Source organism: Triturus cristatus, chromosome 5_1, assembly GCF_964204655.1.
Source record: "Triturus cristatus chromosome 5_1, aTriCri1.1, whole genome shotgun sequence".
NCBI lineage: Eukaryota > Metazoa > Chordata > Amphibia > Caudata > Salamandridae > Triturus > Triturus cristatus.
The window spans coordinates 315064182-315089699 of NC_140587.1; the positions used below are offsets into that span (position 1 = coordinate 315064182).

Here is a 25518-nt window from a genome sequence, read left to right on the forward strand (position 1 = left end):
CTGATTTCATTCTTACATGGTTTTGCCTCATACTTCACTTTTCAGCAACAAATTTACCAGATCAGAGGAACCCTCGATGGGGGTGGTAATTTCCAGGCCTGCAAAATCTGTTACTGGCCCCTATCAGGATTACAAGCCCACATGTAATGAGCGCCTTTGGGCTGGTGAGACAGCCAGTTTCAGAGAGGGACACAGAGTAGAGCCCTCATTTAAACAGCACGGTCCTATCTGCATGTTTGGAATGACCCCTACAGTTTATCTGTAAACAAAACTATCGTTTTCATCACTCAGGTATTGTACGGAAATATCACCCCATTGGATTTATAATAGAAAGTCTACACTCATACTTTGTAAATGATATTTAGGACACAATATTGTTGTCATGATATTTTAGTATGTCACATTCTGACATACAACCATCACCTGTTGCTCTGTCACTTCCAAGCCAGAGGGCGGTTTACATAGATCCCTCTAGTATTTAACAGCATTGCGCAGGGGACTGTGTCCTTTGCACTGTGTTTTCTCAATGAGTAGCCAGTTTTGCACAGAAACGTAGGGCCCGATTTAGAGTTTGGCGAGCGGGATCCTCGGTCACCAACGCAACAAACATCCCATCCGGTGTATTACGCGTGCACTACATCCAATGACACGTGTGATACGGTGGATGGGATATCCCTCACGTAACCCGACCACAGAACTCTATAGCAGGTCCCTAATGTAGCAGGTGCAAATCTGTTGGAAGTTACCAGAGCCAACCGGAGCAATAGTTACAGGGCCCAAGACCGTGGAACGAACTCGACGTTAAGCACTCTACGTCCCTACTAAGCATCAGGCAAGAACTTGAACCCTATTTGTTTACTCAGGCATTCACTAAACCAACACAAAAAGGACCTTTTCGGTAGAAGATGCTATATAAATGTCAATCGATCACCAGTAAGCACTAAATGTTGTTTTTGCACAAGTTTCAGTGTTGCACCTCCCTTCGGGCAGGCTGGCACTGCAAAAAGGTGCAGCTTAAAAGGGTCCGTGTGTGGGCCACATTTTTTGGTCCTGTGAGCTGTGAGAGGGCGAGTAAAAAACAGTCCACACACTGAGTCTTCCTAGCTGGACCATCTGACAATGCCGGACTTTCCGAACTGAGATGGTGTGGTGTGCAAAATACCGATGGACTGGGATACAACCCCGAGTAATTACCAGTGGCCGATATTAATTGAAGCATTCCATACATCACTTTTTGTATACTTTAGTGTGTCACCCTAAGTGGGATGGGTAAGTCCAAATGTGGGTCCTGTGCACACTGTCACCAGGAACTTTCTGATGAGGCCATAACAAGGCCGAAACAGGTCCTGGGCTGCTTGTGTTCTGGTACAGGGCGTACCTAGGTTGGCAGTTCAGGGTGGACTGTTCCCATAGGAGTAGGGTCAACACTGATTTGCAAATAGCTGGGTCCAAACTGAGGTGGCATGGTGTGTAAAATAACGATGGACTGTGATGTGCCCGAGTAATTACCAACGCCTGAGATTAATACAAGCATTCCACCCATCACTTTTTGTATACTTTTACGACTTCCCGACCAGCAATTTCAGCCCTCGTAAATTGAGAATGTTGTGTGCACCTGTCTGTTTTCTGCAGGTCGTTTGGTGCGGATATTGTTCTTGGACCAGTTTGGAGTTAATGCCCAAAACTTGAACATTCTACATAATTCAACCATACAGTTCTACCCCTACCCCTTAGGACTCTGAAGGAGGGTGTGTACATCGTTTCTGTTTTTTGTTAAATTGATCTATACAAAGTGTTGGGGGGGCAGGGAAGAATATGTGTGTGAAACTCCTTGTGGAGAAGAACCTGCATGCAACAGTTGTTGAATACAGTACAGTTGACTGCATGGGCATACAATGTAGTCTGTGTTCTGAAGCCTCCCCTCAGATTTACCTTTCCCTGCTGTCTCCTCTTCTGAAAGACCTCTTCCCCTTTCCAGATCTTTTTAATCCTACGGCTTCCCAATGTCAGTCCTATGTTATTTTCTTTTCCTTTCTCCTCTAACAATCCCGCACTCATTGCTGTGCAGTAGAGGCCCATGATGGAAGGTTGCAGAAACAAAATGAGCATGCAAAGTCTGTAAGTCAGCATTGTACACTCAGCAGATCAGTCAGAATTGTATACCAAGCAGATGACTTACTGTCTGGCCAGGCTCTCCATTCTGGCCCTTTGGACCGCGGATACCAGGTCCACCCTGCAAGACACAAGGAAAGTACTTCAGTGGAAGGCACCAGCAGACATGAGGCAGCAGCATCTTCATTTAACACGCGTAACACATTTACAGATGTTGTCACAGTAATATATGCAGTGAAATCATATCAGTTGTAATATTCATGCTCTTTTATTTCTTTTTTGGTAGTATTTTTATTGCACAGACCTAGGCCCACAGGCAAGCAGCAGTCCCAGTGAAGAGTCCCAGTCAAAAAACAGTTTGGCATGTGGGTGCTCCTTTCTCACCTCCTTTCCCACTGATTAACCAAGGTAATTTTGGGACTTTGTATAGCAATCGGGCGTCCTCATGTGGAGTTTTCTGGTAGCACCATAAGGCAGCTGCCTACCCTTGGGTTATTGTGTCTCTGGGCATTGGAATGCTTTAGATGGAAGTGTGAGGCTTGCATCAGCCGTGGGGTCTTTACCGATTTTACGCCGTGACGTTTCCACAGCTCAAGAGGGTTTCGGTAGCAGCAGATCCATATTCTACGGTCAGGCCCATCACATCATGACAGGTTCCTGCACCGGATGTGTTATCGCACATCTCTTCTCTAGATAGGCAGCTGACTGCAGAGCGTTGAAGGCTACAAATCTCAGGAAACTTCAGGCCTTTCTGGAGAGGTCTCAGGTGAGAGCTGATATGTGAGGAACAGCAATCTCAACCGAGATCTTGGGTTACAGGTCAGCACAAAACAAGCACATAACATTTTGAATAACGTGCCCAGCCGCGGCCCGTGCAGGTAAGAGCAGTGGGGCGGTGGGGGGGAATTTTGACAGACAACGGCGAGGGAAAATTAAATATTTATTTAATTTTTCCTCGTCATCTTATGTCGAAATCCCCCCCACTGCTCCCACCACTCTTACCTGCACGGGCTGCGGCTGAACGTGCCAGCCAGTTGCCAGCACTACCTAGTGTGCGTTTAAGTGTCTGTAACAATCAGGCAGGATCCTGGAGTCCTAGAACTCACAACCATGGATAACATCTGTGAAGACACCTTTCCTTTGTTCTCACCTACCAATGGTTGTGCAATGTTAACGTCCGACCATCATTTATGATCCATCATATAATTTACACCCCCTACAGCTACATGGTAGTAGTACAATGTATGTATGTACCTGCAAAATGGTGGCTTACTATCAACTGCATTTCGGACTACCTTAGAGTTCAACAAATAGAACTCAAACGGGGTGATGCGATCTGCCCTCAGGGTCTAAGGTTTAGGAGGGCGCGAGGTCCACTGGGTGCCACGTCGGATAGCCTTTATCTGCAGATTATCTGTTGCTGGTCCTCAGGCAACCTTCACGTCACTGTTTCATATTAGCTTGCAAAATAGTTTCATACTTACCCCCTATTGTAAAGAGCTTTTTCTGGCCATCATAATGCAGCAACTGCACTGACTGCTGCACTGACCATCGGGGCCGGCTTTAGAGCTGGTGGCGGCCTGTGCAACAATGTTTGTTGGTGCCCCCCCCCATGACCATCCTTGCTGCAGATTCCTTAACCCTTTAACAGTGCCCCTCGTGTCTCCATAACCACTCACTCGCTGAGATGCATTTATTTAGGTTTATAGCGCCGCTGTAGGGTGTCAGAGCACTTTAAATCACACACACATTACACAGAGATAATCGATCACACATTTGTAATCAGTATAGGAATGTTACATAAAACAGAGGAATACAAGGTGCAGGAGTCACATGTCAGTCATACTGGTAGACAGTATAGTTTAATAGTGCTTGGTGTGGAGAAGCACAAACTCAGAATTTAAAACATAACACCATAGTTGGGGGTTACATTTAAGAATTGTTTTTTTGTCTTTTTTACGGAAATGAGCCTATTTTGCAAGTTTAGAATAATGTAAAGGCTGGGGGAGAAAGCATAACACTATAATAATAATAATAATATACCTTGCAGTTTGCATGTAGCTCTTTGATGTCAGTTATTAGCTCACTGTTCTATATTAGGGTTTCAACTGATACACTGCAAGGAACAAAAGGATCGAACTGACAAAAGCACTGACCTCTTTAGATTATATGCACTTTGTGATCTGCACGGTACACGTACTTTGCATCAGGCATATTAACCTACTACGCAACTGTTGGTTATGTCACAACTTCCACTAAACAAAACTCGGATCTCACTCCAGGAAGAACGTTAATCACCGGAGTTATGTAAATATTTTTAGAGGATGAAAACTGCTGGACACACGGAACGAGGCGGCAGGTGCTTTTAAAAGTATAACATAATTGTAAACACGGCGGCCCCAGAGGTCAGCACCCGGTGCAATGGCACCGGTCGCACCGCCCTAGAGCCGGCCCTGCTGACCATTATCTAACAAGACCGGCAGGGTGCCAGAGCGCACCATGCAGGGTGTGGTAGTTAGCGATGGGTGGAAATATTCAGCAAAACATGCAAAATCCACCCACTGTAAAAGTTCCACACGCTGGGCAGATTTGCTAACATCTGACGAAATTCCAGAGGTTCCAAAACTAACTGGTGCACCGTTGCGCACCACCCAAGATGCACAGTCACGCAAAATGCGAGCCCAATTTCATCCAAGTAATCCAATGTAATCAATATTCAATCCACATTCTTCAATATTTTCAAAACTCATACGGAGGCAACATGATTTCAGTCTTCAAATGCAAATGAACTGCGCGACCAGGCTTTGTTCCATAGCATGTCGGAACTCATCTTTCATCCTGAGTAACCAACTGACGCACCCAATGCATTTCGGCCAGAACGCCTTTCCTCTGGAGTAACTACAATGTGCAAAGAAATCTATCAGTATCCAACAGTAATCTTGTGTCCATAGCCATACATAAAAAATTAAGTAACTTAGGGGCATATTCACAAGGATTTATCTCGGGTTTATCACCACCTTAACGCATCAAAAGTGGAGATAGACCTAACACCCCATTCACAAGCTGGTGGAAACTGCAGACATCTCCAGTATTCCCGCAATAACTGCCCCAAAATTTATCACCACGGTGGACACCACCAACTAACCCTAATGAGATGCAGAGTAGGCGTTCCCGTGCAAAAACACATGAAAAAACCCCAACACCACTTTCACAACGAACTGCCAGATCTGCGAAGCAAACCAAAAACAGGCAATAAGCCGCGGTAGCCGCAGGTATTTAACACCTGCCTCAAGCAGGTGTAAAGACGGACGACTACCTGCAGTAGGCAACGGAGCCCCGCACACAGCCACACCCAATGCACTAACGACGCCATGGAGCTACTCATCATGCAGCTCGGTGCCCCAACAGGGCCACAACACCCACCGCCACCACCCCCAAGTCCGCCACCACCCCCAGGACATGAACCCGCACCCCCCGGACCACCACAGAGGCAGCGCAGACCAAGACAGCGGATCTACCGAAAACGCACCACTCTCACAGACCTAATGCCCGAGGAAGTCATTGCCCACTACAGGCTCAAAAGGGCAACCATCCTCTGCATCATGACCGACATCGCCCACAGTCTGACAGGCCCAACACAGCGGAGAACCAACATCCCTCCGCAGACAAAGCTGCTGGCTGTGATGCACCTGTTGGCCTCTGGTACCTTCCAACCAACAACTGCCAGAGTCGGAGGGGTCTCACAGCCAGCCCTATCAAAGTTCATCACACCTGTCCTGGATGCCATCCTCAGCTTCATACCCCAGTACCTTCACTTCCCCAACACTGCGCAGGAACAGCGGGAGACAGCAAGGCTTCTACGCCATAGCCAGATTCCCAGCCATGTTGGGGGCCATCGACTGCACACATGTCCCACTTGTGCCCCCTGCGGATACTGCACACCACTACCGCAACAGAAAGCATCAGCATTCCATCAATGTGCAGGCAATAGTGGACCACCGGTGACTCTTCACCAATGTCGTCGCCAACTACCCAGGCAGTGTGCATGATTCCTTCATCTTCCGACAGTCCATCATCAACCAGCGCTTCCAGGATAGCACATATGGAACGGGATTGCTTGTTGGAAAATGCCAAATCAACACATCACACACCCCAAAGCCACCAACGCACAACTGTGGGAATGCACACGTGACCAAACCACATATAACAAGTCAAACTACACGACCACCTACCAGACACGACAACACCACTCCATGGTCATCCTGGGCTACACCTGCACCCAATACAGACATTTCATGGCACCACAGCCACACAACAGCTGAACGTGTGGAAATGCGGAATGCAGCCATGTGCGAGGATGCAAGTGACCCATGAATGGGAATGTTCACAACGAGAAGTGAGACATGGATGTGCAGGACAGACATGGCTATGCAAACCACTGATATGTCCATGCAGACTACAACAGCTGGGGACTGGAGAGTAGTGAGCAGCGGATGCAACCATGTCACCCCAGGCCTTGGGACAGATAGCAGAAGTGTCGCACACTGCGCCCCCCCTGTGTGTGTGAGCATAGTGGGTTGGCCCTGAGTATGCCAGGGCTGCGCAGGGGTGTGGTGAAAAACCCCGTTGTGCAGAGCGTGGTTCACTCCTGGGAATGGCCAACGTCACTGACAGTGCTGCGCCGCGCGGCCTGCCATGAGGCCGCTGGCATGAGCAGCGGAGCCTGCGACCCTGTGTGCCTGCTGCACCCCAGGACGCTGATGCACAGACCAGGCCTGCCTGCCCCAGTGCACCAGGGCCGCACTGCTCACCTGCTGACACTGTCGTGTGTCAAAGAGGGCCCAACATGTGCCGGTGCAATCTCCAAGCCCCAGTCCCGCGACCTCTGCAGCCTCCGCAGACCATCGCTGGCCCCCCCGACGCAGGTCCACATAACTCCTTACTCATTAACATGCTCCACCGGCATCCTCTTCGGTCCAGTAGGTCCCACATGTGGAACAGTGTCCTGAGTCCTGAATGGCAGTGACCCAAAGTCCGTGGCAGCGGCCACAGCACCAGACTCCCTTTGATCAGTGAGGCATAATTCCATATCGCAGACCTGCAACACGTGGTGCCACTAACCTGGTGCGCCATGAGTGACCATCATCCTCCGGCGGAACATTGTTGGTGTCTGAGCCTGTGGCCTGGGGGTTGTCATCAGCAACGGGCAGGTACAGACTTGGTGTCTGGCCTGAGTCTGTGGCATTCATGTCCGCCATGTTGCAGGACACAGCTGGCATGTGCCCTCTGCATCATGCCCGGGGGGTAGGCCTCCCATTCTCCCCTGTGACACTCCGTGGAAGGCACCTATGACACATGTGAGGCCCTGCTCTGCCCTCATGACCCTACCACAGTCTCCCGCAGTTCAGCGTCCCGTTGCGGTTGGCCCGTTTTGGCAGCTGTGCATCTGGGGCCACAAGCCCTGTGCGACTCAAGTCATTCCCCCTTGTTGTACTGACATCGCATTTCTGAGTGCCTGATGACTGTTGGAGTTGTTGCCAGCACCAGCTACTCACTGAGGGCTGGCTTACACTCACCCCACACACAGCCAGCACAGGCGTCATTGTATTAGTGTGCCTGCCATCACATCCTGATGAACCAAGTATTGACTCTTTTCTCCCTGCACTGTCACAGGTGATCAAGGATATGCACTCTGCCCTTGGATGATGACACCCCTCCGAGACCCGGACACACCCAGCCAGAGGCAGTACAATGCGGCCCACCTATGCACCAGGGGCATCGTTGAACGCACATTTGGCGTGTTGAAGTCACGTTTCAGGTGCCTGGACGGCACAGGTGGAATGCTCCTGTACAACCCAGACATCATGTGCAAGATGATCGTTGCATGTTGTGTGTTGCACAACATCTGTGTTCGCGCCAATGCCCCATGGATCCCAGTTCCAGAGGTACCGGACGATGATGGTGATGATGGGGCAGGTGGCCCACATCCAACTGCAGCTGCGGCAGGAATGGCCCGTAGGAGCTCCATCATTGACACTTACTTCTCACGAGCACGTGATATTGTGGCTGTCCATGGCAATCATGGGACAATAGAAGATGTCCAATTGCACTGCATGTGTGATTAAATCATATTTGCAGGTTACAGGTTGTACTTGTACATTGTCATGTTACATTTTCCTGCGGTTTCAGATGTGATTTGCCATGTTGTGTACATATGCGGAACCAGTTGTGTCCTGTGTTCTGTTGTGGAGGGGTTGCTGTTTGTACCGAGAAGTTGTCAATGTCGAGGTGCACTTATGCTTATGTGCGTATGCTGCACGGTGGGCAAGTCGCTCCTGCGGCTCTGATTTGTCTGCCACTGGTCTCTTTCGTGCGGTGTGCCTGTCGGTTCTGTTCTTCCACGGTGCTTGGATGTTGTTGTGTACATGTTGTCCTCTGCAGTCGGTCAGGGTGCATCCGTGGTACTCCGCAGTTGATGTATTGTTTTCTGTGGCATTTTCCGTATGCTGTTCTTGTGCTTTTTCACGCATTACGTGTGAGTATTGCTGCCCTCGCGCTGGTTGTCACTGTTTTCATTTTGCGCTTTGGCCCATCACAGGTTTTTTTGTGTTGTGGTTTGTGTTTTTATCTCCATCGAGGTGGTTGTATCGCGGACATTGTCCGCAGTTTCGGAAGACTATCGCATGGTACCGCCTTGTTGTGAATTCCACGTTGACACAGGGTTATTTTCCTGCGATGTGGAAAGTTGCATTTAAATATTTTGGTGATGTTTAGCACACGTTCTTGTGAATATACCCCTCAGTATTATACAGTTCATCAAAATAATGTGGTCCACAACCACTAACACATGCTGTGAACAATTTCCTTCGTAGATAGATGAACACAAAAGAATTAGAGAAATAACAAAACATAGTGATCAAGATTTAAACATTACAGAATGCCAGGACACATGACCCATGTTAACCAGTGTCATGTAAAAAATGATTCGTGGTGGTGTTCCACATTATTTTGATGCACTGTATAATACTTCGTTACTTCATTTTTAGGTCTCGCTTAGGCAGTGCGCCTGCGCTGCCCTAGGAGATGACCTTTAGAAATTGGTCAGCTCTTTTCAAGCACTCGTGCTTGTGCTGGCATCCACTTTGCGGGAGCGAGCAGCAGCGCGTGCGCTAATTGAAAACAGATGGCTCTCGCGCCGCTGCTCGCTCCCGCAAGGTGGAGGCCAGCACAAACACAAGTGCTTGAAAACAGTTGTTTGCACTTGCCTGGTTGCCCGGTTGCTCTCGCTATCCCTTCTCAACTGCCGTTGCTCTTATTTTTTTTCATATTGTGCTTCTCTTGCATTCGCTTTCCCTTTTCAACCAGGGTCTGCCTCCCCCCTCTCACCACCTATGAGTCTGCTTCCCCCCTAACACCAGTGAGTCTGCATCCCCCACCACCCGTGAGTCTGCTTCCCCCCTACCACCCGTGAGTCTGCTTCACCCTACCACCCGTGAGTGTGCCTTCCCCCCGTGAGGCTGCCTCACCCCCTTTCCTCCCTTACCGCCCGTGAGTATACCTCGACTCGACCCCGTGAATCTGCCCCTGCAAATCCGCTCCCCCATTATACCACCTGTGAGCCTGCCTTTCCTTCCATTAACGCCCCGTGCGTCTGCTTTTACTCCAACCCCCCTTTTGTCAGATTGCCCCACCCACGGGCCACGACCCCTCAAGACTGCCAACTTCATTCCATTACAACCGCCCTCTCCAACAACTAACCATCCCAGGGGCTGACAAAATGCCACCCTTTAGACTGCTTTCTGCCTAAGGAACTCATCCCTCGTCCCAAATCCGTTCCCCTCTGCCGTTCCCCGAGACTGCATCCATGTTAGATGCAAGGCTCATGTATTCATGCTGTTTAACTTCATCCTGATGTTAATTGAAGCATACAATGCCTTTTATTTATTGCTGTCTCTCGTAATTTAGAGCCGAATCGGTAACTATTTTGGCAAATCCAGTTTCAACCCGGGTGTGCAGACAAACGCAATTTGCATACGTAAATTCTCAATGCACGTTTAACTAAGTAACTAACTCTCTCACACAATCACTAACTAACTCTCTATCTAAATAACTAAAAAACTCTCTCACTCTCACAAACTAACTCAATCACTCTCACTAACTAACTCTCACTCTAAGTAAATAACTATCTGACTCTCACAAACTAAAAAACGAACAAACTCTCTCACTCACAATAACTAACTAACTAACTCACTAAGTCACTCTCTCACTGACTAACTGACTCTCTCACTAACTAACTAACTCAGTCGCTAAATGAATAACTCTCTCACTAACAAACTAACTAACTCTCTCTCACTAACTAAATCTCACTCACTAACTAACTCTCTCACTAACTAACAAACTAACTCTCTCACTCTCTCTCACTAGCTCACTAACTAACTCTCTCACTATCAGTAATTAACTAACCTTCACCCTCCTATTATTTATGCACCCCCCCATAACAAAAAAACCCATAACAAGCAAACATTCACACAGGTACATACAACTTACCAGAATTTAAACAGCTTAAACACTTACGCAAACTCAAAATATATAGCTAAACACTTATAATATCTCAAAGGCGAGACCTATTGGCTATGCCAATGCTTGTTTATGTATCTTATGGACACAAGATTACTGTTGGTTACTGATAGTTTTCTTTACACATTGTAGTTACTCCTGGGGAAGGGCGTTCTGCCTGAAATGCATTGGGTGCATCAGTTGGTTACTCAGGATGAAAGATGAGTTCCGACATGCTATGGAACAAAGCCTGGACAGGCAGTTCATTTGCATTTGAAGACTGGAATCATGTTGCCTCCGTATGAATTTTGAAAATATTGAAGAATGTGGATTGAATATTGATTACATTTAATTACTTGGATGAAATTGGACTCGCATTTTGCGTGGCTATGTATCTTGGGTGGTACGTGATGGCGCACCAGTTAGTTTTGGCATTTTTCACGTGCTACGAGGCAGAGCCGAGGTTGCACACGTCAAAAGTTGCCTCTGAGCATTTAGAAAATATGGTGTGCATTCTACCATTTTTTCAGGGAAATTCCAGGGGTCTCACATCATTCTGGCGTTTTGTGTTTCATTACACTGTGATCATGATTAGTCTGAGACATTTTACATCGAGTGAACCGTGGAACCGGTACTGAAGGCGCCGTTTGTGTGAAAGATAAATGTCCCAGACCTAGTTGCAGCTATGGTAGACAGCAACAAATTACTAATTCTGGTTTCGATATATGACCAAAAACCGTGTGATAGCAATAAGTCCTATCTCTTTGTGACTCAAATTGTACGTAGGTATAGCGTAAATACGAACAAACGCTGAGGCCATCATTGGTCATAAAACACCCTACATAAATCGATAAATGTAATAGTGAAAAACAAAAATAAATGTGTAATGTAAAAAATAAGTATGTAGTGTGATGATATGGCAGAAAAATATTTCCCTTGCTCTTTACACCATATCCTGATTAATGTAATCCTGATCCATTATATCTGATGTGCTCAGAATTAGCTGTGCGTGCATTATAGCAAATGCTGAAAACAAATATTAAATTAGTATTGTACAAACCACATACTAGGCGCTATATACTACCAGCATAGCTTGGTTTCGACCATGCCAAATTACTGGAGCGATATGAAAAGGAGATTTTCGCTATCATGGACAAAGTAACTCCTTTCACTACAAAGATAAAAGAGTTTAATCTAACCTGAACAAGATGCAGAAAAAGCCTTAGAGAACATGAACTGCGATGTAGAAAGTCTTCTAAAGCTGCCCATCCCCTCAAACTCAAAATGGCCATGAAATTCTGTAAATGGACCACATACCACATTCTTGAGATCAAACCTTGGTCTTGTCACAAATGGCGGCTGAGAAAGCTTCCAAACTGGACTGCATCAAGCTACAGAGAATGCCCCACCTTCCATCGGAAAATCCAAAAAGAATGGCCTCGCCTCCCATTTCTCCAATAATGTTGTGAAAAGTAGGGGGTAACTAGCACTATCTGTGATATTATATATATATAAAAGACTTTAAGTACTTCACAAGTGATATGGTAAAATGGTTGACCAAATTTGCCACCATTTCTACATGAGGATTAGCAGTCTAGTTACTGAATAGCAGTAAAAAGTATGAGGGGTCAAGCACTTGAGCACTTTAAGAGACGTTCTAGACTAAGGGACTATATGGTCCAGTAGAAGGCTGGGGAGCCAAAACGCATAGACCGTCCTTTTTACTTTTGCTTTGGTGTGCCAATAAACACTTTTCAAAAATCACCTCTAGTTGTGGTGCCGCAAACTCTCTCGCCGTAAGGAGGAGCGAAGGATCCTTGATTTCGATTGGTACAAGCATCTAGTCCCAATATTGTTTACAAAAATGCCACCTCATTGGAGTTAATAACAGAAAATCTAGACATATAAGTAACAATGAAATTCTGCTCCTAAGTCCGATGAGCAGCAGTTGAAGGCAGCCTCCTCCAGGTAGTAGGGCTCTATTTACTGAAACAGTCATTATAACTTCTCCCAAAATCCGATGTTGTTGGGCAACGTAATAAAAGCAATGTATGAATCAAGTACAGTAGTTTTTCTGATGTTGCATGAGGGCTACAGGCATATGCTATATCTATTTCAGGATGATTGCATTTAGGTTCTCAGAGCAATTTTAATTATGCATATGTTGTGGGTTTGCTATAATGATCATGGTTTTAAATACCGACCACATGATTTTAGCTTATCATTCTGAGGTAGGCAACAAAAGAAACAATTGTAATTCTGTAGCAGTGCATGCAAACAAGCAAACTCAAACTCTCTTTAAAGAGCTCAGAACAATAATCTTCTGCATGATTATCTGTTATTTTATTTTTTTTGGTTAGGAGTCCTGGTCTATAGAAGGCTGGACGTGCCTTTGTGAGGGGTTCGTGGGACAGAGATTTAAATGAGAGACAGACAGAAGGGGGTGAGGGTAGAAAGACAGAGGGTTAGTGTGAGAATCAGATAAACGAGTGTGAGAAGGAAGAGAGAGAAAGAAAATAGAGTGAGAGTAAAACAATAACATAAAAAATGCAGAAAAAATAATTCTACATTTACCAAAATTGCTTGTGAATACATTTGGAGATCCTTACAGTTCTTTGGAGGCCAACAACACACCAGCAGGGTGACCCTATAATGTATAAGTCTGAATCACAAATTTATGGTGCCATCGTAAAGATACAGACACTATTCCACTGGGTATCTTTGACGTAAGGGCCCAGAGGCTGGGGTGATGCAAGAGCAGTCTGTTTACATAAATAAGGCCTGTATACGTATGACAGGTCATACTTCTGCATCCTCGTGCACAGACCATCCATTAGGGGGTTTCTGTAAACCAGGAAGGAGAAGCCATGTTGCCCTGAAATAGGAGCAAAGTTGCACATACTGCATCACCACTATCTGGATGCTGCTGTGGCTATGATCCCACAAGAGCAATGAACCTTCCATCTGCCAGACTCACAAACTGCTCAAACCTGATGGGTAGTGGGATAAGCCAGCCTGGAAATATACCTATGAGGTTTGCATGCAGTGGCACCTGGACACATAGAGTACACAAAGCCGGCAACACAGACCAAACCTGAGCCCCTGAGAGGACGGACATAAGTGGAGGAGGCAGTAGGGCAAAGAAAAATCTCTGCCTAGTTTGAACATTTTTGACTGCACACTCACCCGAAAGATAGAGAATGTCAAACTGCGACAGTTCAGAGAATCAGGAATACCCAGGCCACTGCTATGAATATCTTATTATTTATTTTTATTATTATTATTTTTTTTGTTGCAGTTTATATAGCGCCTGATTACTCCCTTCCAGGGTGTCCCGCGCTGAATTCCTTTAAGCTGAGTTCAGTTTAAGGGAAAAGACAGAGAGAAAGTGGAGATAGGGAGTGAGATTTTTCCTAAATAGGCACGTTTTAAGGTGTTTCATGAAAGATGATTCTGAGGTCTCTAATCTGAGTTGCAGAGGTAGAGAATTCCACTGCTTGGCCGCCAAGTGCCTGAAAGAGATGCCGCCAAAGCTTTTCCTGTTGCATTTTGGAATCCTAGCCAGTCCAGTTCCAGCCAATCTCAGACAGGGGTGACAAGACAACACAGGTCATCTTCGACGTTCCCCTGTCTGAAGTGTGTGACATAGAGGGTGATATTTAATACTAGACAGGCATCTTTCTTTACCCGGCTTCTTCGCTTCATGATATGTTCTCCTCTCATGTTCAGGGTCCTTGGCTAAGAGTGGACATTTCACACCCAAAACACATAAACAAAAGATCCAAACATTGCTGGGTGAAACCTGTCAGACAGTGAATACCCGGCAGTGTATGAGGACAGAGCACCAGAGGTGAAGGTGTAGTATCTCTGTCACTGTGTGAGGGTATAGCACCATAGATAAAGGTGCACAATTCCTGTCACGGAATGAGGGTATAGCACCAGAGGTGAAGGTGCAGGATCCCTGTCATTGTGTGAGGGTATAGCACCAGAGGTGAAGGTGAAGGTTACCTATCCCTGTGTGATAGCACCAGAGGTGAAGGTTACCTCTCACTGTGTGAGGGTATAGCACCAGAGGTGAAGGTGCAGTATCCCGGTCACTGTGTGAGGGTATAGCACCATAGATAAAGGTGCAGAATACCTGTCACTGAGTGAGGGTTTGGCACCAGAGGTGAAGGTGCAGGATCCCTGCCACTGTGTGCGGGTATAGCACCAGAGGTGAAGGTTACCTGTCACTGTGCGAGGGTATAGCACCAGAGGTGAAGGTACAGTATCCCTGTCACTGTGTGAGGGTATAGCACCATAGATAAAGGTGGAGAATACCTGTCACGGAGTGAGGGTATGGCACCAGAGGTGAAGGTGCAGGATCCCTGTCACTGTGTGAGGGTATAGCACCAGAGGTGAAGGTTACCTGTCACTGTGTGACGGTATTGCAACAGAGTTGAAGGTGCAGTATCCCTGTCACTGTGTGAGGGTATAGCACCATAGATAAAGGTGCAGAATACCTGTAACGGAGTGAGGGTATGGCACCAGAGGTGAAGGTGCAGGATCCCCGCCACTGTGTGAGGGTATAGCACCAGAGGTGCAGGGTACCTGTCACAGAGTGAGGGTATACCACCAGAGATAAAGGTGCAGGGTGCCTGTCACTGAGTGAGGGTATAGCACCAGAGGTGAAGGTGCAGGTTACCTCTCCCTGTGTGAGGGTATAGCACCAGAGGTGAAGGGGCAGGATCCCTGTCACTGTGTGAGGGTATAGCACCAGAGGTGAAGGTGCAGGATCCCGGTCACTGTGTGAGGGTGTAGTACCAGAGGTGAAGGTGCAGGATCCTTGTCAATGTGTGAGGGTATAGCACCAGAGGTGATGGTGCAGGGTACCTGTCACAGAGTGAGGGTATACTACCAGAGATAAAGGTGAAGGGTGCCTGTCACTGAGTGAGGGTATAGCACCAGAGGTGAAGGTGCCGGGTACCTGTCAGAGAGTGAGGGTATACCACCAGAGATAAATATGCAGGGTACCTGTCACAGAGTGAGGGTACACCACCAGAGATAAATATGCAGGGTACCTGTCACTGAGTGAGGGTATAGCACCAGCGATAAACTGCATGATGTCTGGTAGAATGTAATGGGAAAAAAACAGATATCGAGCTCCAGTACTCCCGGCAGCATGTGAGGGTATAGCACCAGAGCTAAAGCCTCACCATACCTGGAAGCATGTGGGGATATTGAACCAGAAATAAGAAACATCAAGATACCAGGCACCATGTGGTGAGATAGGATCAGATATAGAGTGGGACAATACCTGGCGCATTGCGACACTATAGGGCAAAAAAGGAAGATGGAGGACACTTGATAGAATGTCACTGTATAGGACCACCATATAGTTGCAAGAGACTTGTCACCATCTGACAGTAGAGAGTCTGCCTGGCCGCAAATGACAGGAATGGAGCAGAGCTGAAGCTGCAGGATCTGGTGCCAAGTGAGAGCAGTGGACTAGAGCTAAAGCTGAAGGGTCTGGTGCCAATTGTGAGCAATGGACCAGAGCTAAAGCTGCAGCGTCCGCTGCCAAGTGAGAGCAATGGACCAGAGCTACAGCTGCAGGGTCCATGGCCAAGTGAGAGCAATGGACCAGAGCTAAAGCTGCAGCGTCTGCTGCCAAGTGAGAGCAATGGACGGGAGCTACAGCTGCAGGGTCCACGGCCAAGTGAGAGCAATGGACCAGAGCTACAGCTGCAGGGTATGCTGGCAAGTGAGAGCAATGGACCAGAGCTACAGCTGCAGGGTCTGCTGCCAAGTGAGAGCAATGGACCAGAGCTAAAACTGCAGGGTCTGGTGCCAAGTGAGAGCAGTGGACCAGAGCTAATGTTGCAGGGTCTGGTGCCAAGTGTGAGCACTGGACCAGAGCTAAAACTGCAGGGTCTCGCGCCAAGTAAGAGCAATGGACCAGAGCTAAAACTGCAGGGTCTGGTGCCAAGTGAGAGCAATGGACCAGAGCTAATGCTGCAGGGTCCGGTGCCAAGTGAGAGAGATGGACCAGAGCTAAAGCTGCAGCGTCCGCTGCCAAGTGAGAGCAATGGACCAGAGCTACAGCTGCAGCGTCTGCTGCCAAGTGAGAGCAATGGACCAGAGCTAAAGCTGCAGGGTCTGCTGCCAAGTGAGAGCAATGGACCAGAGCTAAAGCTGCAGTGTCTGGTGCCAAGTGAGAGCGATGGACCAGAACTAAAGCTGCAGGGTCTCATGCCAAGTGAGAGCAATGGACCAGAGCTAAAGCTGCAGGGTCCGGTGCCAAGTGAGAACAATGGACTAGAGCTAATGCTGCAGGGTCCACTGCCAAGTGAGAGAGATGGACCAGAGCTAAAGCTGCAGGGTCTCGTGCCAAGTGAGAGCAATGGACCAGAGCTAAAGCTGCAGGGTCCACTGCCAAGTGAGAGCAATGGACCAGAGCTAAAGCTGCAGCGTCTGCTGCCAAGTGAGAGCAATGGACCAGAGCTACAGCTGCAGCGTCTGCTGCCAAGTGAGAGCAATGGACCAGAGCTACAGCTGCAGGGTCCACGGCCAAGTGAGAGCAATGGACCAGAGCTACAGCTGCAGGGTCCACTGCCAAGTGAGAGCAATGGACGGGAGCTACAGCTGCAGGGTCTGCTGCCAAGTGAGAGCAATGGACCAGAGCTAAAGCTGCAGCGTCTGCTTCCAAGTGAGAGCAATGGACCAGAGCTACAGCTGCAGCGTCTGCTGCCAAGTGAGAGCAGTGGACCAGAGCTAAAGCTGCAGCGTACGCTGCCAAGTGAGAGCAGTGGACGAGAGCTAAAGCTGCACGGTTTTCTTCCAAGTGAGAGCAATGGACCAGAGCTAAAACTGCAGGGTCTGGTGCCAAGTGAGAGCAATGGACTAGAAAAAAAATGCTTCACTCACGTGGGCCACATATGCACGAGTCTGATCAAGAATAAAAATAGGTCAGATTATCGGTGGCGGGGCCTTAAGTTTCAAGTGGATGGTAAAGTAGAATTACGTTCTGGTGGTGCAGCCAGTAATACAATTAGAGCACTAGAAAAGTTTGCTATTCTCCTGTAGTGGTACCAAATGAACCATGGGTTCAATTAGCACTTGATACATAGGGCTTATCGACAAAAAAGGTTTCAATTTGAAATATGTCCTTGTTTTGATTGACTATCACTCTCAATGGAATAATATTAAATGTGTGCATAATACTACAACAGGTATGCTTTTTGAATTTCTGAGGAAAGCATTTTACAAAGAAGGTATACCGAAAATCCTCGTTACTGATAATGGAGTACAATTTACCTCTGACGTGATGAGGGAATGCTTGAAAAAAATAGCAATTTTCACTATAAAAACCATATTGTTTTGTCCTAAGGCGAATGGTCTGGTGGAAAGGACTAACTGCATGGTTAAAAATGTATAGGAGCAGTTGTGAATGGAATGCATGTAGAAAGAGTGTTACATGGATCTGTTCTATGCGCACTGCACCGAACACTGTTACTAGGATCTCTCCATGTATCTCCGTTAGGGCTTGGAGGCGGGCAACAAAATGACTCCCATATGGCTGACAGGAAATATTCACTCAGAAATAAACAGAAAGAAATAAGTGAAACAATTTACATCCGCCAGTCAAGATAGTAACAAAGACATGGAAATATTCGTGAAGTCAAACGTCCATTTTTGCAACGTGGGGCCATGGTACTTATAAAAAGGTCCCCGATTGCAGAAAGAATGTGCTTTTTCAACACCTCATAAGGTTATGCCGATTGATCGAAATGTGGTCATCCTGGTAAATGGTCAAATCTGGAGTGCAGTTAGAGTGGCGAAGGTCTCCACAAGGAAGACAGTAATGCGAAGATTGCCTCTATTCATACACAGTGTGACATGATCGATGAATGGCCTATGCATTCTAACATTAAATGTCCGACTTTTACCTTATTATGAAATAACTGGTCCACTTGGTACGATCTATTTAGTAGATATACATGAATCTCTCTTGATTTTTAAAACTTTGGGGCATATTTTCAAGGGAATTGTGCTATTGGAACGCTACTTTTAATGGCGTTCCTGTGGCGCAATGCCCCGCTCCTTATTTACAAGGTGGCGTCAGGCCACTTAACGTGGCTTAGCGCCACCTTGTAAATATGCCCCTTACTGCAGCCGTCCGCAGCAGCAAAGGGGCGGGCAATGAGCTTTGCTGTGGGCATTCCACCGCAACACCCATTGTTTTTTGACACAGCCACCTATGTACAAGAGTGGCGCAAATCTAGGACAGCGCCAAAAATAAGACCAGGGACCTGGTCTTATACAGGCGCAATGAGGAGAAATTATTCATTTCTCCTCGTTTTTGCCGTTTCTACATGTGCTGCATTCTGCAGCACACATAGAAATAGCAAATCGCCATTAGTGATTGTTTATGTACAGGAAGGGACACCTTCCTGCACATGAACAATCATTCCCTGCAACGTAGGCACCTTTGTACAATGATACAAGTGTGCCGGTGTTGGCGCTAGGCAGCTACATTTAGCACCAGTGCTAAGTAAAATGCAAATACACTGCATCACTGCGCCTTGAAACTGTCGGAACACGGTGTTAGCATTTTTGGCTTAACACCGTGCTCCGACAGTTTCTTGTAAATATCCCCCTTCCTTTCTATTGAAGGAAGACCTGCTGTAATCTTGCCATTCTGTTATATGACCCTTATTTTATCAATGTCTTCTCATTGCAGTTATGTTTCCCATCTTCCCTTCTTCCTACCATTTCTCTCAACTGCAGGTAAATTCCAATGAATGTTGAGGTTGTATTCTACTGTGTATAATTGTGGTGAATCCCTCTGACTGTGATGACTGAGTAAAGATTCTACGCGGGAAAATGTGTGACAAATCCTTCTGTAATATAACTGAAGGGCTTCAATGAACTTATTGCATGCTTGGTTTCAGAGACAGGAAGCTGAAGTAAGAGAGGGTCATTCCTAAGAAGGAAAGGAACTAGGGCAATAAAGCCTGAGAGACGGGGTCGACAGAGAGGTACCTTTTCCATGTCAACATAGAACGACGGGCTACAAGAACAGTAATGTACAGTGCTTCGAAAAATCAGAAAGAAAGAAAGAAAGATCTTCTGTAATCACTTCATAATATGTGGTGTTGGCCAATTGGCGGGTGCATTCTCTGTCATAAGTATCTTGGTCTTGAATGACAATTGCCCCTCCCTTGTCAGCAGGTTTGATCATAATATCCCGATCTTCGGTGATGGTTCGGAGTATGGTTCTTTCTTCTTTGGATAGATTGTCGTACGGCCGCTTCTGATTTAAAGCTCCAACCCCCATGGCCTCACAGTACACTCCCCCTAAGGACATCATGTAGATTCCTTTCCACATTTTTTTATGTCTAAAACTTTATTGATATCTCTCGACGAATGTAAGCTTGTATCCTTACGAATGCGTTGTAATTCCACCACGTCAGACATACCCCCGGTCACCATAACAACGGAGTGTTCAGTTCCACCACGTCATCTTCTGGCACTGAGCAACTCCCTCGGTTTCCAGGGCAAACAATCGCATCACGCTAACACATCTATCAATAGCGTCATTAGACGCCCAGAATCACCATGACTATACACGACGCTATGTCATGACGTCATCTTTCGGCGTCCCGGGACCGCCCCTACCCGGAACTTAGCACTCATGAAGGAACATACTTAATAAGCGCGTTCTCATAGCTTCCCTCGTCCATTCCAGCGCTGTCCGGAGGAGGGGTAGGTTACCACACCCGCGGCAAAAGAGCACCCGTGAGTATCCACTTATAATAAAAGAGGTGAGCTCATGCGCTCTGAGTCTTACGACAGTTTACCAATAATCAACATCCATGGTATACTTTTCTGTTTCCCTTATCCAGTTTCTCTTTCTGCCTACTCCGCGTTGCTGATGGAGCCCATCCCCTATACTTTCTGGGTAGGCTTTATCATGTAGCTCCGTTTTTGGTAAAGATTCTCACAAATAATAGTGTTCCATTACCACGTTATGACCGCTGCAAGTCTTCTTACACAGGTTGTCAGATAACTTTTTGATGGCACTCGAGTATTGCTAATTGATCAAAAATTACTCGCACCCCACTATAGCGGTCTTGAGCACGATGTTGGATATTCTTCTAACACAAGTCGTTTGTACCTGCATGTAATCATTTGAAGCATGGTTTAAAATATACTCATTGTGCTGGGTTACATTACAATCACAACAGACTATGTTTAATGATTACCAGATGTTATGTTTTATTTTTACTGTTTTCCCTCTCCCCTATCCATATGTGTGTCTCTCTTTTTGTATTTCTACCCTACCAGGTTGGGTAAAGGTTATCCAAATAAGAAGGAGTACCTATCAGCGCGAGGACGCTGCTTTTACCTATTATTAAGGTATCACAGGTTTACAACACAGCACCTTATTTGAAACCTGTTCTCGTTTATTCACAATTGTTTCACCCACTTTATAGTTTGGTCCTGACGAAGCGCATCGGGATCCCTTAAGGACCCACCCTGAAGCGCGAAACATGTTGACCATTTATTATTAGGACTTACACGCACTATCCTGAGAGCAGCAGTTATCTTCACATCTGCCCTCTTTATTTCTTTTCCAAGAGGAGCTCCAGGATCACTATTTTAAATTTTTACTAGGTAGAGTTGTGAATAAAGGTCTTGTACTCTATCCAGTAATTTTTAACGCACTATCCACCACCCTTTAGATAGGCCCACACACCCCCATGCACAACTGCGGCGTCTCCAAACAAAAGATCTCCGACAAAGAGCCCTCTTGCGGGGCCCGTGGGGGACTGCAGCGCCACCCCCACGAGGAGCAACGCCCCATGATGAAGCAGGACACTCGAAAGGGTGTGTGAGGGCACTATATTCAAAAGGAGAAATTCCCCACACTCTACCCGACCTGTCTACATCTTGAGAGCACACACAACCGTCTTTAGGAACAGTTACCCTCTCAATACATATACGTGATTCTGAGGGAGCACGGGTACTGGACCTATTTCCAATTACGCTCCCGGTCCCCCCCTCTTCTTGTAGTATAAGCACTTTTTGGAGCCCTCTCAAAAAACAATACTTCCCTGTACAAATAGAGCTACGTAGCTCAGACTGGCATCTTTATAGCAGGCACAAGGGCGATGTAACTTTAGGAGGTGTGCTTGAAAATATGATAGGGTGATATCGAACTTGCCAGGAATGATGTGACAATAGGAAAAGAATAAATGATTCATTACATTTATAGCATGCCCACTACCCGTAATAAAGTGGGGAAAACCTGCCAGCCTTGTGACAGTATAGGATAGCCAAAAGCTCACAGATATAAAAGTATAACATACCCTGGGCAGACGTAACTCCACAATCAGTTAAGTGAACTTTAACAAAGGGGCAGATGACACCGGTCCTGTATATGTTAACAAAATGTAATATGACTATATCAAAAAATTCTAGGTACAATCCTTCTTTGCCAAATCCAGCATCCTTGTATTGCCCTCCTTTTATCTTTCATGGCTGCCCTTTCATGAGCTGGTCAACATCATGGGTCACGGGTCACCGCGCGGTCCCTTGCAGTAAAATCCCTAAAGTAAAGTTAACATGCTAGCAGAATGCCAGTTAGAATACACGTTTGTATTCCTTAACTGGTTATATTTGGTTTTTACCTTTTCTCTGGTCAGTACAGAGAAATGGGGTGCCTGTAAAAGTAAATAAAAGTAAGAATGCACCACTGCAGGTGGCAGATAAGTGTGGAGGCACCTATAGCTGTCTGTGAGTCATTCTACAAAGGGATCTGTTCCCTCCGTACTAAGGACCCTTTGAACGCTTGCATGGGACACCGGTGCCTGGCCCAGATGTAAGGAACAGTATTCGGCCTGCTTTGCAAGCACAGGTTCCTTTGCTTCGCTGTGCATTATGGGAGGCTCCGAGGGATACGTAAGTAGGAAGTGGAAACAGATTGAGAGCTCTGGGCGATGAACAAGACCTGTGGGAACAGACATATCGAAATCCTTAAGGGGTCCTGGGATTTCTGCAGAGGAAATCATTACTAGCAAAAGGAAGGCAGTAATTAAGGAGGTAATTTCGGAAACCCAGTAGCGAGATACAGGCGCAGTCAGAGATAACGGGAGATATCTGTGTGTAAGAGATGGGGGCATAGAGACACGCAAGAAATAATTCATGTTTGCTGAAACACCACTTCCTCAGCGGGTGCCTAGAGCAGATCTCATCTGTGATACTACCCTATACCCCCCTCCCCCCACCCCGACATCCTCTCCCCCCCCCCCCCCCACACTCACCCAGACAGAGCAGGCCAGGGTTACCATCTATAAACATGCCTCTGTACAGAATGTGTACAATGTATGTATGTAACTTGTGCTACATGTCTGAATGGCCTGCGTGGAAGTCGATGTTTGAACTTTATCAGGAACACAATTTTCCATGATTGTTATTATGCTCTGTGCTCTAAGCTCAGTATATCAATTGCTGGATCCTTGAGGGCTTGCCCCTCGCTACAGAAAACGGTGCCAATGATTAAATACAGAAAGACACAAGCAAATAGAGAAATACATGCAATGAAGACACTCTTCCCACAAAGCGAACAAAAATATATTGGGGTTCTATAGAAATGAAAAATACGTGCCTCCAGGACAGCTGATTGCGCGGCAAACACAAGTTCAACCCACTGAGTCCAATACAAAAAGCAAGTTCCACGTGTAAGATTGTCTTACAGATGTGCAAATAGACGTTTCAATAGTGCATACACACTTTTGAAATTCACATATGTCGGTTTTACACTTGGAAAAGGATTTACTGACACATCGATGTGAGTAAGCCTGCTCCTGTGGGTGAGCACTGAGTGTTCCAGTGTGGGACTGTGCAAGTTATTTGTGAACACATTTGTGGGTATCCACAAACCATTTTTCGACCATTTCCCACCCAGGCAATGGTCGGAGATTTACCCCTGTGAACGACAGGAGTAAATCCGTCTCCAGGGTGGGAAGGGGAAAGGGGAACACCACGAAATTGATGGGATATTTGGGGAAACAAGTTTATTTTCACTGCCTTTTCTCCATCAGGAACCATGTCTGTTTTCCTTGTCCAGAAAAAAATCGAACCCTAGTTAGTTGGGGCGTTTACACTTTTTCAATACACGCTAAAATACAGAAATATATATTTTCACTTGAGTACAAGGAATTCACATTTTTTTCCAGGGTTGCACCGGGAAGGCTGTGACTGGTGCAAGTTTCCAGGCATAATTTGTACCTAAGCGCAGTCATAAACTTGTGGTTGCAGATGTACAACTATGTTTGAGGATGAGGCCCACTCCTGTCCTAGGGCAGGCTGTGACTTGCTTGGAATGGTAGTAGGTGTTGCCAAAGTAGCTGCACTACTTCATAATGGCTCCAATGGAGCAGCCACAGAACTACTTCTCAGGAAGATGCAAGCGAGTGCCTGCCCTTATAGTTTTCAGTTCCAAAGACTACAATGAGTACACACTAAACGATTCCCATAACATCCTTAAACGTTCACGCTGTACGTTTACCATGGATTTCAAGAGCGCTTGTGCACAGCACAATTATGTGGGGTTCTCGTGGGATTTCAAATGCATGTTAAATGACTGCTACCTTTGTGTTGTTTTATACTGATAGAGCGTCATGTTATTCTGAAATTTGTAGGGGTGCATCATATTCACCGTTAGTCAGCACCCGCATATTAATCGATGTAGGCTAAGAAGTGCCATAGAAATGTATTGCTAAAATCGTTTAACATAGAGGTGATTAGAAATATAATAATGCTTTCTGTGAAGAGTAACGCTGCAGATTATCGTGAATGTATTTAGAATGCATAATGATTAGTTTATGTAATGCAATGTGTTAGGTTAAATGTGTGCTAGGTTAAAAGTTACACGTGCTGGTTGCTTATTCACTTATATGAGAATGATGAACTAATGCTTAACGTGTGATTTAGTGATGTGTTTAACAGTGTAAAGGCCTGATCGTATATACGTTTGAGGTGAAAGGCCTGTTCATTTTCCTACGTTAGCCAATGTTGTAGGCCGAAAAATGATTTCCCTTGGTAAAGGCTTTGGGTTGCAGGGAGATGCAAAATCCTGGAGAAGTGAAATGTTTTTCGTTCCCATGTTTCTGTTGCAGGTGCAAGGACATTTAGCTCGTTAGTGAAACTAGGTCTTTGTTTTAGGAGTTAGGATGCTACGAGAAGCCAACAGGGGAGTACGTTGGAATGTGAGGATGATACTTTCAGCGGAGAAGGTGCCTGGGACCCAAGGTCAAGCTAACCGTCATTGGATGCAATACAAGTTTCGGTGGACAAGTACTGGATGAAGACCTGGCTGAAGAGGTGTGCCGAAGGGCGTGTTCTATGTTTTTGGGGTTTTGTATTAGGGACAGTGCCTCGTGGGTTGAGCAGTTGAGGTTTAGACGGGGAGCTAGAAAGAGCATCTTAGATCGAGCTCTGACAAGTGAATGCACTTCTTAGGAAGGCTTCACTTCTGACACCTTTGATTCTCTTGCCTGGGAAGGGAAATGTTAAGTAGGGATCTCACCTTAGAGTTAGAGTAGGGACAGACTAATTGGGTTCATCACTAGACTAATGATTCCTAATGTAGACATTGGCTTAACCATTGTTTTCTTGATGCTTCTAGAGTCGGTGATTTTTTTTCTTTTGAGTCGGATGAGAATCTTACGTAGGCTTGCATTTGTATTAGTGCCCATTTACCTTCTACACCTTGTACTAAGGTGTCTGTATGTTCAGTTATTTTTGGTTGTAATAAAATCCTATGAATTCTAGATTCGGAGTCGGTGGTCCTTTCCAAATGAG

At 46.3% G+C, this 25518-nt stretch overlaps 1 protein-coding gene across 3 annotated transcripts in view; it reads right to left on the reverse strand.

Moving 5' to 3' along the window:
• COL14A1 (collagen type XIV alpha 1 chain) overlaps window positions 1–25518 on the reverse strand; it is a 513241-nt gene that overhangs the window by 66834 nt on the left and 420889 nt on the right. For all 3 annotated transcript variants that reach the window (XM_085605041.1, XM_085605042.1, XM_085605043.1), the window contains one exon: window positions 2180–2233. In XM_085605041.1, the coding sequence (XP_085461167.1) occupies window positions 2180–2233 (54 nt within the window). The remainder of the gene's footprint in view (window positions 1–2179; window positions 2234–25518) is intronic.